General features: G+C 52.3%; 1 protein-coding gene and 1 long non-coding RNA gene across 2 annotated transcripts in view; one reads left to right on the top strand and one right to left on the bottom strand.

Moving 5' to 3' along the window:
• The window catches only part of LOC119461254 (transcription factor GATA-3-like), a 283,079-nt gene that overhangs the window by 16,391 nt on the left and 251,998 nt on the right, over positions 1–14,690 (bottom strand). Inside the window, 1 exon segment of the mRNA XM_049672150.1 lies at positions 7,655–7,780. Within this exon segment, the coding sequence (XP_049528107.1) occupies positions 7,655–7,780 (126 nt within the window).
• LOC125947437 (uncharacterized) overlaps positions 1–14,690 on the top strand; it is a 351,351-nt gene that overhangs the window by 148,262 nt on the left and 188,399 nt on the right. The window lies entirely within an intron of this gene.

The raw sequence follows: 14,690 nt of genomic DNA, 5'->3' as shown, positions 1-14,690 counted from the left end.
CACCGTCCACTGTGTTTCTACGCAGGTTCTTTCTTTCCGCGATCTCAGCAGTCCCAAGGCCGATGGAGTCGTCGATCGTTTGAGCCAGCGCCGGTCTCAGCGAAGTCGCAGCTTCACCGTGCGTCTATACGAATGCGCACGGACGACCGAACACGATCGCCGATCGACGGCCGTAAAAATAAAGCTACGAGGAGAACAACAGGCCTGCAGCGCCTGTGTGACGCCAACGAGAACAGTGCGCAGAAGCGAGCGTATATAGTTCAGCGAAGCAGCACCTTCGCACGAAGAAGGTCTCTCGTGGGGGAGCGGTGAGAATGAAGGGGGGGATCGGGAGAGGAAAGGGGGGAGGAAGAGGATGAGGGGTGGAGGTCAAGCGATCAGCCAGCTCCCGAAATCCTCGCGCTGCGCGCGAGTGCACACTCCGGCGGCAGAGCTTGGCGGGCAATGAGCCTTGCATCCCCAAAACTAATTGCGAGTTCGGCGCCTCGGTCCAGACAGAACGCGCGGAGGAGTAGAGATCGCCGTTTGTTGACTGCCCCCCCCCCCCCCCTCCTCAACCCCACTTTCTCAGTGTGCTAGTCTTCGATTCTTCACTGCTGCTGCTGCTGATGCGCTACCATATAGTAGTCGTCGTTTCGCCTGGGAGCTCTATGGCCGCCGTAAAAGCCGTAGGCTCGGATTAGGGTCCGAGACGTATAGTGCCCTCTCGGAGCTCGGACGACGGGGTTTGGCGTTCAGTCGCCCTGGCGTGTCCGGCTTGCGCAGTTAAGCTGCCCCGGCACATGTCGGGACGTCTTTGATTGCTGTCCGGCCGTCTGACCTCCTGTTTTTGGCCCTTCGTCGCAGGGGATTTGGAAGGCTCAAGACGGAGCCGGACCGCTGCACCTCCCCCCCCCCCCTCCCCTTTCTCTTTTGCTACGGGACTCCCGAGGAAAGAAAGCGGTGCTCGGCTCATGTTGGTGTCCGCAAGGCCGAATGACGACGGTAATGCCCGTCCGCCTGGCCTTGTTGGTAAGTACTGGGGCGCTTCTCTGGATTACGGCTGTGTCCGGTTCGAGGAGAATTGCGTCGCCGGTGGCTGCGCGTGTTTTTCGTACAACGTGTACCGCTGGGACAGACACGGGCACTTCTTTTCACGACGGCCAGACGGCGGGGTGTAGTCGCTTGGACATGATGTGGATGCTGCGCGCTCATACCGCGAATTAAGGTAGACTAAAGCTGGAGATATAAATGGCAAACAGAGAGAGAGAGAGAGAGAGAGAGAGAAAACTGCGCTTTCGTGTCAGTGCATCCTTCGTCCCTCCCAGCCTAGTAGTTCGTAATGCTTGCTGTACACCTTGCAGGTCTTCAAGGGTATTACTGTTATTATTATTGTCTCGCAGCACGGAATTTACCTATAGCATCACTGCAGAGTTCATTCGAGGCGTTCACGAAGTAGCCTAAGTGCAAGGGAATAAAAAGAAAAAGCGAAGGAGAGAACGTCGCCAATAACTATACACACATTTGCACACGTTGTAATATAGATGCATTCCGATCGATGCTCCTTGCAGGCGTTATAGTCTTTTCATTTTTTTTCGATTGCTAGAAATTTACTCCTTATTCACAACGGTACACTTCCGTCGCATTCCTTCCTTCATCTGCAACCTCGAACACGGAAATACACCTGTTCAGAGTACGTCCTTGTCGGGACTTAACAGAACTGACAGCCGGGCTAGTTGGTCTTGCTCCATCTCTGAATCATCTTTGAATCATCAACACTCCTTGTCAGGAGTGTCCGTTCTTCCTATCGAAGAATTCGGGTCACTCAAAGTTATGGGCTGCTTCCCCCTTTCCAGCAACACCTTCTGCGCTTCCCAGCCGAGTGCTTGCACGGCAATCGCAACGGTGTCCACCTTCACCAACCGCACACCAAACCACTCAAAAGAGCATCAGCTCCCCCCTCCTCCCCGGTCCCTTCGGCGCCACAGAGTCGGTCGCCTGCGGCCCTCGTGAGAGCGACAGTGCATCGTTCTGAGAAACAGGCGCCGTACGCCATTCCGCGTACGCGTGCAGTACTAGAACTCGCTCCTCACTGCGGAGTCGGGTCCTATCCTCGAGCCGCGCAGTAGATGCCTCGTGCGACTTGTCGTCGAAAAGAGTGCAAGGCTAGCTGGGTCGAGGAGGGGAGTAGGGGGATGATGAGGTGGAGGGAAGGGAACAGTGACGGAGACAAGGCTACGGTGGACAGAAGGACCCCAAGCTGTCTGGCAGCGGCGGCGGCGTCTTGTCCCGTACAGCGAAAGAACGTCCTTCGGGGAGGCCCCCGGAGGGTGGCGGAGGAGTGCGGTCGGGTTTCAGGCCTCGCAGTGCAGAGTAGCGAGCAGTAGAAGGAGGCCGCGCCGTCCCGTGCGGAACGCGCGGTTCTGGCTGCACCGCCGCGCCGCTCACTCTGAGCTGTGCGGCCCGTCCTGGGGCTTGGGTTACGGCCGGCGCCAGGTCGCGCCGTGCCCGCGGCGGCGGCGACGTCGCGACGCCGGCGCGAGCACGCACGCGCGCTCGTCTTGTTTTGCTCCTTCTTTCCTTCCTCTCCCGGCCAGCAGCCCACACCAGCCGGCGACATCCAATGAACCCCTGCCGCCGCCGCCGCTGCTGGGCGCCTTGGCGGTGGTGCTTGAAGCTGTGCGCGCGCGCGCGCGCGCATTTCGAAGCGCACATCCGCTCAACGCGGCGCCCGCGGGTCTGACACGACCCCGTCGCCGCCGCCGCTGCTGCTGCATGCTGCAGTTTGTCGCAGTCGCGCCCGACGCCGAGACCTCCCCCCTTCTCTCTACATGAAACGCGTCTCGTTCACAAACGAGCGGCGCCCGTGGCGGAGGCGGGGCGATGACCAGGCCGCCGAATCTGGCGGGAGTTTCTTGCTCGTGTTTGACTGCTCTTTTGGGGGGTTTAATGCCTGTCGTGAATCTTCGTACTTGAAGTTTACACGGCATCCGACGCAGATACCGCGTAAAAATAAAGTCATTACGCGGAGTGAGGGGAGATATAGCGATAGTCGAGAAGGGGAGGCGATTAAAAAAGGTTCATCTTTATGCTGCTGCAGATGCGAGAGAATAAAGGGTGAGCTAATGAGTTTTAGACGACAGCGGAGAGAGGCTCTGTCGTTGTGTGCGTGTTTGTGTTTGTCTGCGTAAGCTTGTAGACTCGCCAAGGAAAAGGGTCAAGTATCCGTTAGAAGGTAGAGCAGCAGCTAAGGCCAATGCCATGGCTCTGACGCTCTAAGTTGGATCGAAATGCGAATTCTGGGGCATACACGTGCTGTGCACCGGTTTTCAACGTGCTCTCTTCGGCTTTGTTAATTCGTCTTACAAAGTTGGCTGCTTTACACAGTAGTGGGCTTCTTTCTTTTTTTCATAGGCGCAAGAAAGAGGATTACGAAGAGAAAGACGAAGTCGAAGTATTCGTTCTTTTATTGCGTCAAAGTAAAAACATGCTGTCTTACTTTGTTATATGTCTCTCATATTATTAATTCTCAAGAGAATTAGACGGCGGCACTTGTAGAAGGCGGACTACAGAAAGCGTATGTTAGCGCTTGAACGCAACGAGGTGTGAGCATGTGTATTCTCTTACAATGTGAGAATATCTAAAGTTTTTATGCCGGCGTGTAGCTGTATGATTTTCGGTTATGTTTGCAGCGAAAATGTGCAAAACACATTACTTCTTCCTTTTTTTTTTCGTGGGTCGCTGTTGCCTTCTGCTAGAGTGATTAATTTCTCGAATTCCGCGTGCGTCGTTACTCTCATGCACTAGAGCGACGCCCAAATGTGTTTGAGGGACCAACAACGCTTTTCTGTCTATAATTAAGCAGGCGTCAGTGGGTGAAACTGCAGCTCGCAAACTGGTCAGACGCTCTAGGTATCCTTCGCAGTATGAGTCGCGAACTCTTCAATGGTGAACCAATACGAACGGCGGTGTCTCCTTTCGCCTCCATCAAAATCGCCCACACCCGCCCGCTCCGGGTAACAGTCAAGCGAGGCAATAGCGACGACGTGCTTTCCGGCCGTACACGCGAGCACTGCGGACGAGCGGGCGCGCGGAGCTACGCGTGCGGTTGCCACCAGATCGACTGCCCCCTCTCCCTTCCCCGAGCTGTGCTTCGATCCGCCTTATCTCTTCGCTGCCGCCGGAACTCGCCGCGCGAGCTTATCGACCGGCCGTGCCCAGTTTCATCCGGCCCGCTGTCTCGGCATTCTACGGGCCCCCACCCGGCTTTCGAACCCCGTTGCGAATGGAGCCTATAACGAAGCGACTTGCAGCGAAGAAACAGTACGCAGGCTCGCGCGATCGTGACGCCGTCTATTGGCCTGTCTTTTGTTACGGCTTCTCCTTCACTGACCTCAATCTTCGACTGAATGAGTGCTCCTCGCAGAGAAACTAATTGCCTCAAAAGTGCAGAAGTGCAGGCTGGTTGGTGTATGACTGAGACAGTGTTTTACTTTGCTCCCTGTCCTGTTGTATTGCGCTGTTTTACCATTGACGACTTTTGTTTATTACTATAAGTGTTCTTGTTTTGTAGACTCTTGCGTTTTGCAATGCCCTAGGTGAGCTTCTAACGTTCCTGCGGTCGGTGCCGACACTGACCCATATTGTGCTTGGCATGAATATACGAAGCGGCATTCTCATCCTAACGTATCCCTTTCACGTATTATACTGTTTTAATGACATCAGTGGCTATCGTTATTCTTGCTTGCGCACTACTTCACACTCCTATCACACTACTCGTGCACTGCGCGCTACAAAAGCGCTTCTAACATTTTTCGAGAACTACCGGCGACCTCAACGAAAATTTATCAGCATATTTAGTCTCTGCGGTGTCTACAGTTGTATATACCATTTGTCTGTTTGTCTGATCACCGTGCACGTCGTAGCTTACACCCAACACCCGGAGTAGCTTGCCAGGCCCATCACCCATCGGCAGACGTCTCTAGCTTCCAGCGTCTCTCTCTACGCCATGCAGACTTGAGATTTTTGAACAGGAAACGAAGCTCCACAGCTATATTCTAACTTTTGTATAGAGTGCAGCAGGTTGAACACCGTTCGCTTTCATGTTTTCGCTGCACTCCGGCTTTGTTTCGCCCGGGTTAGCAGCCTGACAGACGGCTGTCATGTCGCTGACTGGTCGCGAACAGGCAATGCAGTGGGACTCTCGTCGCGCCAAAGTGGCAACAGGGGGCGCCGTCGAGGCCTGCGTATGTGCTCCAGAGACGACGACACCCCCCCTCCCCCATCCCTCCCAACCTTCTTCCGCCTCCTAGACTCGTCGTATATACCGGAGATTCGTTTTTTCCCCTCCATCCCGGTGGCTTACCCCCGAGGCCCCTGATGGATGACGCTTAAAGCGTCGCTTAACGGTCGGCCGCTGTGTCTAATGGACCATGTAGTTCAGCGCGCACCCGTACTCCGCGTGTTTTTCGCGCGCGAACGCACGCCCTGCCGTTCGCGGGAGCAAATGCAGTGTGTGCGTACACGCGGCAGCTTCCTTCCCACTCATCGCCGCTCTTTCCGGCGTATTCCCACAGCCGTGTGTGTGCCTTGGTTCTCTTTATTATTTTTTGTTTACTTCCACACATGTCAGGACAGCGCGGAGAGGTTAGTTAGAACACTCGACGACACACAGCTTGACTTGTCGTTGACAAGAGCAGGTGCAGTCGTTAGCAGTACGAGAGGGGACACGCCAGACCCGAAAATATGCAACAGGTAGCTGTTTCGTCGAAGCTTCAGCGTCGCTGAGTACTTTCCTGCGTGGCGCGGGTGCTTAGCCACTATACCGCCTCGTGAGGGGCAATTTTGGTAATATTGATCGAGAAGGCACTTGATCGCGCCGGATCACTCGGGCGCTTCGCCTAATTCTCAGCCTAATTATGCCCACCGCAGGACGTTCCGAGTTCGGTATACTGGCATCCTATTCAAGCGTGGTCCTTGGCTTCATTGAGGAGGATCTAAGGGCCGTGCAACGAGCGATGGGACGAAATTTGGTAGGCGTAACGTTAAGGGACAGGAAGGCAAAGCTGTGCATTAGAGAGCAAGCGGAGGTATACGATACTTTTTAAGAGGAAGAAATCTATAGAGTTGGGCAGGTCACGGTGATGTGTAGGGTAGGCAATCGACGGTCAAAGTTACAGAATGGGTGGCCAAAAAAGGGGAAGCATATACATATAGAGTCGACGACGGCGGACACTATAGATGGTGTGACGAAATTAGGAAATTTGAAGGCATAAGATGAAGTCGGCTGACACAAGACAGAGATAATCGGGGACTGGCGATAGCTAGGCCTTCGTTCTGCAGTGGACATAACTAGGATGATGATGATGACTGGAAATTTATAGGCGTTGTTCTTTTTCGCACACCAAGCCTCTGCTCGGGACGAAATGACGAAAGCACGAAATGCCGAGGGACAGGTGGCAACGGTACTTTTCGAATCCACGCACCAGCGCCCCCTGACGTCACGGGTTCTGGCATTTATCGCTCATTAAAAAAAAAAAGAAAAAGAATGCAGGAAAGGGAGCTACAAAAGTTTCGCAAGGAAACCAGAAACTCAACCAAGCACCTTCCTTGAACCAATTTTTTTTTCTCCGTGTACGAAAAGGGACCAGATACGCGTAGACCAGATACAAATCTATGACGTCAATGACGTCATCGGTACGGCGGTATACGCGCGCAATAGGCAGAAGGAAATTAAACTGTAACTTTTTATTTTCCCCAATATTAAGCAATCATTTCCCAACGGGGAAATGTCCACACTGCTTTTTTTGACCAATGCAATAAGCCAACATTAATTGCACAGAATAATCATGCCCAGACGAATGTGCATGGCGACTTCAGTAATTCTCCTAAGTATCAACAAAATACGCTTAATTACAGGCTCGCGCAGCGTTTCTCCTCAACGTAATATGTAATCTCGTACACATATACTTTGGATCAAGCCAGGCACAACGGTTACATTAGACATTGCTAAATTCTCAGAATTCTACATTGTTGGACGTTTCGAAGCGTTCCAGCCAACTTCCACATTACATCAACGAGTCACCCGTGTGAGACCTGGCGTTGCACCGCGCCCTGTGCGGTAATCAGTTATGGCCATGAAGAAACAGCAGAAGCATATTTCAAGCGCGAATATATTCAAACCTAATCTCACCTTCACGTGCGTTCTTTTTTCCTCATACGTTCTCCAAAAAGGACAATTGTTGATGTTAAACAAATTAAGAAAACTGGAAGGGAACGTCCATGACGTCAAGGCGGTTGCATTCCTTTACTTGTTTCATACTGTACGCAGTTGCAGAAAAAAGAAATTAGTATAAAAATAACGCGAAGGTGCGCGGCCGGGTCTGAAAAGAATCCGGCAGCAGCTGATCCGCATACGACCATTGTGTGCAAATTCGTAAACCAGCGCAGTATATATGGTTCCGCACGGGGGAAGAGAACCGAGGCTGTTGTCTCGGAAACCGCAATGCGTCGGCAACTACGCAGTATACAACAAGGCTGTTGCATTGGCGAAACATAGTCCCGAGTGGCCGGTCGCGAGAAAGCTCGGCAGTTTGTCACGGCGAGTGCTTCTACGGAAGCCACGCTGCGAACTATAAAGCAAGGTGGTATATACGTGACTGTATACGTGACTCACATTGTGCAGCTTGAAGTAGAGACCGCAGGCATTGCAGACGGGTTCGCCATTCTGATTGCGCCTCCAGAGGGTCGTCGTGGTCGTCTTGCAGTTGGCACAGCTTGTTCCGGCCCGTCTCGCCGCAGACTATACGGGGAAAAAAAAAAAAAGTGCGAACGACAAAGTCTGGTGTCAGCAGCAAGCTACGCCAAAAGCGCCCAACAAAGTTGAACGTGACGCTCAATAGACACTAAAGAACAAAACAATGAAATCGGTTTAAACTGTGAAAGGAGTTCGTAGCGTGCCCGTTCTATAGATGCACCCGCGCGTATAATAAAACACACACATTGTAATCAGACGCGTCTATAGGCTCATAATTGCGCGATATTCGTATATGCGATTAGCTGATAAATATATCAAAAGCGGCCTGCGCGCCGCGCCTGAGCAAGTGGGCGGGGCGTATTTTTTTCGGCAGGTGACGACCGAGCTCTCGATGATGGTCAAGACGACTTTAAAGCGCATTCTTGACGGGGAGCGCTGATGTTTCTCTGGCCTGACAGTAAGGCATACCCGCTAGACTGCGGCCACCACGGGGGCCCAAACCCACGACTTTCAGATTAAGTCTCTCGCGCTCTACCGACTCATAGATGAAACAAAATGAAGCGAAAAAAAAAATGTACAGAAGAATAGAAAAGAAACGAGGACTAGAGCAGCGTGTGGTCGCGCTGTGCGTTTACGCGCGCTCTGAAAGCTACCGTAGCTACGCTACACCCGATTATTTGCACGCCGTTATAGGCTACGTCGCGATCATGAGCAGAGAAGCATCGAAACCAATATGCGCGCACCGGACGCGCTCGCCGCGCCGTGACCAAACTTCTGGCGCATAGTTTAAAGCTTTATTACAAAGCTTTGCTTCAATCGCCGCCCACCGTTCACGCTGGCCTTCTCCACAGAGAGCACGCCGCCTGACGGCATAAAATTTGAATTTATCGGCGTTGCATATAACGAGCAAGAAAGAAAGAGGATTAATTATTAGCGCGATGTCAATGAACCCGCGAGACTCCTCTCTCAATGCTCGCCGCATGCAACGCTTTTAAAGACGGTATGAGCAGTAAACGCGGTGAGAGGTCGCATTAATTTGTATACGAAGTGCCGAGAACCGCGCCTGTTTGTATGGAGACGTCATGAAAACCACCGGCGGTACTCCGCCAGCACAAAGCCTGCGCAATACACTTGTCGTTTTTTTTTTTTTGTATTTGCATATATTACTTTGCGTTTGCGCATGCGTATTTGCGTTTGCGTATGTACACTTTCGTTTGCGAATACACGCTCGCGTTCGTGAGTTTCGCGAGAAGCTACCGGTGGCTCATTTGCCACATCGTGTTATATATACATCGCGGCTCGCATATAAAGAAACGAGCAGTGCCCGTGTATAGTATGTAGTATATAGCGCGTAGGGGGGAGAGGAGCAGCGGCGGCGGCCAGCTATTCCACCCCTGCCGAGAAGGCCGAGAGGGGCTGCTCCCGGAGTTAAACGATGGCACCAGCTGACCCCGGTGTCAGGTGCGCCGATTAATTACCCGGCCGAGCCGACAATTGGCACCCTCTCCCGGTGCAGCGCCTCGGCGCTGAGCGGACGGAACAACGCAGAGGAGACGCACCCGCTAACGCGCTCACACACACACACACACACACACACACACACACACACACACACACACACACACACACACACACACACACACACACACACACACACACACACACACACACACACACACACACACACACACACACACACACACACACACGCACACACACACCACGCACGCACGCACGCACGCACGCCCAGTCCCACGGCTGTCATGGCGCAGCAGCCTTCCTTCATTCTGTTCTCTTTCTTTTTCTCTAATACCGAAGGCGCGCACAACAGCACAGCACCTTCCTCGCCGTCCAGTTCTTCCTTCAAAAGACACGCCCCCCTCTTCGCGAGTTCGTCGGGAGGCGGCAGACGGCGCGCTCAGCGCGCGCACACGCACAAACACACGTGAGCGTAACGTTGCTGCGTCGTTGTTGAACGGGGATCTCGCGCCGGGGTCTATCGCCTATGGCGTGGTGCGTGTGTGTGTGTGTACGCCTCGATCGTCGTCGTCGTCGTATGCTCCCTCGTCGTGTATGTACATACATGAATAATACGCGGTGTCTGCGACGGCGCCCCGGAGGTGTTGGGGCGGCCGGGTTGGCCGGGTTGGCCGGGGCGACGCAAGCGAGAGGCCGTGAGAGACGCGGAGGCCGCCGCGCTCTCTTCTCTCGCCTCGGCTTTCTCGGCGGTGTGCATGTCAGCGGACTCATCTGCATAATGCGAGCGCGCGCGCGTTTGTATACCTCTCTGACCGTTCGTCCCGTTCGAAGAGGGTTTTTTTACAACCCCGTGGCCCACTCCCTCCCCCCTGCTGACTTCTCTGTGTCGGCTTCCTCACGTGTCGACGTCGTCCAGACGTGGTGTAACGCCTCTCGCGAGATGGCGCTGTGTGACTGCACCGAAGAACGGCGTTTTGACTGCGTACGGGGTCTTCTCGTATCTTACACGAAAGATCTTGCTTAGATAACGTTGCCGTTAGAGGTGCGCTATGGCCCGAGAAGCTTCGTGTTGTAGCACAATGGATGAGGAACGATTGTAATATTGTGTTCGCAATTGGTCTTGTCGTGTCACGGACCAGTGTGGGCGCCATTTGTGTGCTTGCACGTTGACGATGCGCATAGATGCGATATTTCGCTACACCTGTGGAATATCGTGGTCACTCTTGCAGATGGGCCAATATATGAAGTTGCAAGTTTGAAGCCGAGAGCGGTAATTTAGACGAAATAACGAAAACGTGAAAACCAATCAGTGATTCAGAACAGATTTGTCTACAACGGTAATTGTGGGATACCCTAAGTCTATGCTATTCATTGCTCTATATATGAGTTGCTTGGAAACCCTCGCGTTTCTCAGGAATTTCACAGAACTAACGTTTCTCAGTCGTTCCAATCCATGCATGCAACCTTTTGTCTTGCTTTTCCTAATCAACCATACAGGTGTTAAACGCTGAATGTACCGGCAGACATATTTTTTTTTGCCAGATAACTAAAGTAAGCTAATCGACACAATATAACCACATCGCCAAAGCGTTTCACCCAATGTCAACACTTAACCAAGAGACGATATGTCGCGGGCTACATGGAATACGTTAAGAAAAAGAAACTATAGGAGAGCATAAAACTTGATAAACTGAGAACATAACTTTTAACGTTGAAAAATAAGAACAAGATATCGTTTCTGCGCCGCCCCGGACAGCTAGCTACGAACGCTAGAGACAGGCGTAAGGTTATACACGAGAAGGGGAAGCCAGTTTAAAATCGGTGCGTGTTTGGCAACGCCTTCACCCGGCAGCGCCCCTGGGGTAATTAATGGTGTTTCAAGAGCAACGCTCGAGGCCAGCAGAAGGCTGGCGGTCAAAAAAAAAAAAGGAAAGAAGAATCTTGCTCTTCAGCTCCGCACATCGCTCCGGTGCATGACCTGAGCTTGTCTTTGCCACCTTAGAGGTGCTAACAAGTCTTGACTCAAGGTTTCACCGGCCAGGCTGTCTCTCTCTCTCTCGCCTTCGTGACTCCAGGAACAATAAATGGAGTCGCGCGTTCAGGGTCAAACGCGGGTCGGTAAAAGGTTCAGGTAATATACAAGCGATAACGCCGTTGTGAGAAAAAGAACAATCATGTGCGTTTGAGATTAAACGTCTCGGAGCGCGCGCGATGGCGCACATTACGCGTAATGTACCGTACTGTATAATTAAAGTATCTGGTGATGATGAAGAGACTGACCCTCGGAGCCTTCGTTGCGCATATATTGTTTTGTTGTGCCGAGTGTTTCTTTTCTTCTTTTTTTCCCCTCTTATTTCGCGCGAGGCCAGCAGGACGAGAGTGCGCTAACACAGGCGCGCACGATTTCGAGGGGATTCTTGCTTGACCATTGAAGAACGGTCAGCCTCTGGCCCACATGTTTACATCAGCGCTGGTGTGTCTCCCTTCTTGTCTTCTTGTCGTGTTTTTTTTTTTTTTTTTTTTTTGCGCTGTTTCCCTCTCGAACGGTCACATTTAAGAAATAATTAAAACGGTCCTTGAACGAAGTTGAAATTTTAAGAGACAGTAATATGCACAATTGTAATTAACACAGCTTAACCTAATTATTTATCCCTCAGTGTTCCCTTCAGTGTTCCTAGAACGCATCCTATCGGCGATGACTGTTTGAGGAACCCCGTTATTCGTGCAATGATTCCACGGTACAGCCATCTTGAGAACACACACACACGCCTCTGGCCCACATGTTTACACCTAGCAATTCGAGATCCGCCATCTTGGTGAGGCCAAATAAGGTGTTGTCGAGAACAAGAAGCAAGAAACCTTCCTCCGTGGTCGAGAAGCATGCTTGCGGGTTTCGCACATAGTGTTTTTAAATTTTTCTGGGGAGGGGAGGGGGGGATAGGAGGGGGGGGGACACTGTGTTGTGCATTACTCGATAAGCGAATATATCGTAATTCCACGGCGGCATATGTACTTCCCTGGTACTCCTTGCCAACGTGCTGGACAGTACGCGCGCACGTGTACAGCTGCTCGTGCGTCTGGCGATCGCCACCACGGAGCTCTTGGGCGGCTTGCACGAACATTAATAAAATAATAACGAAGAACGCGTTCTTAAATTCGTTATTATTCTCGTTATTAAATGTTTGTGCAAGGCGCCCATGGTTTTTTCCGGCCATCTCTATATAGACGCGGGCGCGTTTCGGCTTGAAAGGGTTGCGAAAGCACAACCGAACATGGCCGAGCCGGCTTGAGAACACACACATACACGCACCTGCGTGTTCCGTGATTTTGTTCCTGTTTCTTTTTCTTTTTTGTGTGTGTCCGTATTTTTCGGCATCTAAGCACCACCTCACCCTACATATAGCAAAGGTTGGTATATAGTGAAGGAGCTCATTGCGACTGGAGATTCAGGAGCTTCACTAGCGACTCGCAGACCGCAGCGCCGTATAGCGCTGTTATACGCGTGTGCGTGCACTATACGCTTTGACCTGCGGTGCGGCGCTCGCCCCGTGGTCGCTGCGCGGCGTGTCACGTAACGCAAGTGTGTACGGGTGTGCGCGCACGCGCGGAAAGAGCAAAAAAAGAGGTGGGCGTGCCCCAAGGCCCATCGCTCGCTTCTCCGGCAGCAGCGGCAGCGCCGGTCCGTTTGACCGAGCCCTCGGTTATCGATCTTGGCGCTTGCGCGCCGTCCTCCCATCGCGGTTGTGCCCGTGTATAATATACAGAGCATATACACACCGAGCTAGCGAAAGAAGCCGCCGCGGCAAACTTGCATCCTGTTGAGCACTGCCGCGGCTATGCATCCATCCAGCTGTGTGTGTAGATTATGTAGTATATATATACACACACAAGTCATACGGACCCGATGGTTCTTCGTATACCTCCTGGAAAGGAGCTCGCTTCATCACGAGAAGCTCTGGCAAGAGAAACTCGCCGTGCGCTGCTTGCGCGTAGGCACGTCGCTTTTTGAGGGATTTCCTAATTTATCCAACGTGTGAGAAGCGAGGCCTCTTTTTGCCGTGCCGCCCGCGCCGGTCTTGCATGCTGTACAGCTGGAACTCCTGCGTCAGAATCTGACAGCGTGCAGCAAGGGATGGCCTCGCTATGCGAACTCTGTGGCGGCCGCCGTAGCTGTAATATACCGGGTGTTTCGGCGAACGCTTTCAAACACTTTTATAAAGGTTGCCTGTGGCAGGTACGTATATAGCACTATTCGAGTTCATGAGCTGGTCTACTCGAAGAGGCGGACGTTATACTTGCACAAAAAACTGACATGCATAATCGACTGATTAACAAAAATTCATTAATTAAGTTTAACTAATTATATTATGGCCTATATTGCAATTTACAAATTGTAGCCGTGGGGTTCGCAAGGCGATGGATCCACTTGTAACGAAGTCCCAGGATGACACCAGTTTCGAGATAGGAATTCCCGAACTTTGCGGAGAAATACATTGGCGTTCCAGTTCATTTTGTACTTCGATGCATAAAACGACGTTCTGTTTAGAAACTAACTGGAACGCCAATGCATTTCTTCTCCAATGCAAATGTATAGCAGAGTCGAGTCGTAAGTGATGCGGCGCCGACATCGGGAAATAATAATAATAATGTAAGAGAGACGTGAAAGGAGCAGAATTACGACGGGAGCGCGTCATTGCGACGTTTCTTCCTGGTCTCGCACATCCTCGCACGCCACGTGCCCTGCAGTTTCTTCAACCCTGCCGGACGAAACGAGCAAGTTGGCCCGGCGTATACAAGGCAAGCACGTTCACAGACATCGCATTTCTTTCTCTCTCTCTTTCTTTCTTTCTTTTTTTTTCTTTCTTTCTTTCCTTTCATCTCAGCGTCGTCACGCTCGTAGGCGTGCCACGTACGAGCACGGTGCACGCCGCTGCAGCTTCTGAGTCACTCACGCTCCTGCCACCGACCGTCTTGCACGATTATTGATCGGCGCCCGCGTGGCCGATGATCGGCTTTCGAACTGCTCCACAACTGTCCATATACCGTACTTCAGCGCTCAACGAAACCCTGCAGTCGTTGCGACGACTGCGCGGACCCCTCCTCCTGCTGCTGCTATACTGCTGCTACTGCCGCCGCTCGGCCACTTGGCTGCCTTTTCTATTTTTTTCTCTCTCTCTCTCTCTCTGCATTTCTCTCCGTTCAAAGTGGCACCCGTCCGAAGAGCGGAGCACTACGTGTACGTTACTCCGCGTGCAAGGTATTTGTTGTCGGCGGCGGCCACCGGCAACCGTGCCATCACGAATCGGTCGTTTCGTCGGGCCGGTCGCGTGTTACCTCGGCACGCTGATCGAGTTATATTCGCCGCCGGTGATGGTTGGTCCCCCCCACCCCTCTCATACCCCCATGTGATCGTCGGGTGCCGCGTGGAATCGAGCATGGGAGAGACAGACCTCCTATCATATGGATTTCTCGTTTT

The sequence above is a fragment of the Dermacentor silvarum genome, chromosome 8 (assembly GCF_013339745.2).
Source record: "Dermacentor silvarum isolate Dsil-2018 chromosome 8, BIME_Dsil_1.4, whole genome shotgun sequence".
NCBI classification, from domain to species: domain Eukaryota; kingdom Metazoa; phylum Arthropoda; class Arachnida; order Ixodida; family Ixodidae; genus Dermacentor; species Dermacentor silvarum.
The sequence above is the reverse complement of the archived record's forward strand: the minus strand, read 5'-3'. Positions and strand labels throughout refer to the sequence as shown.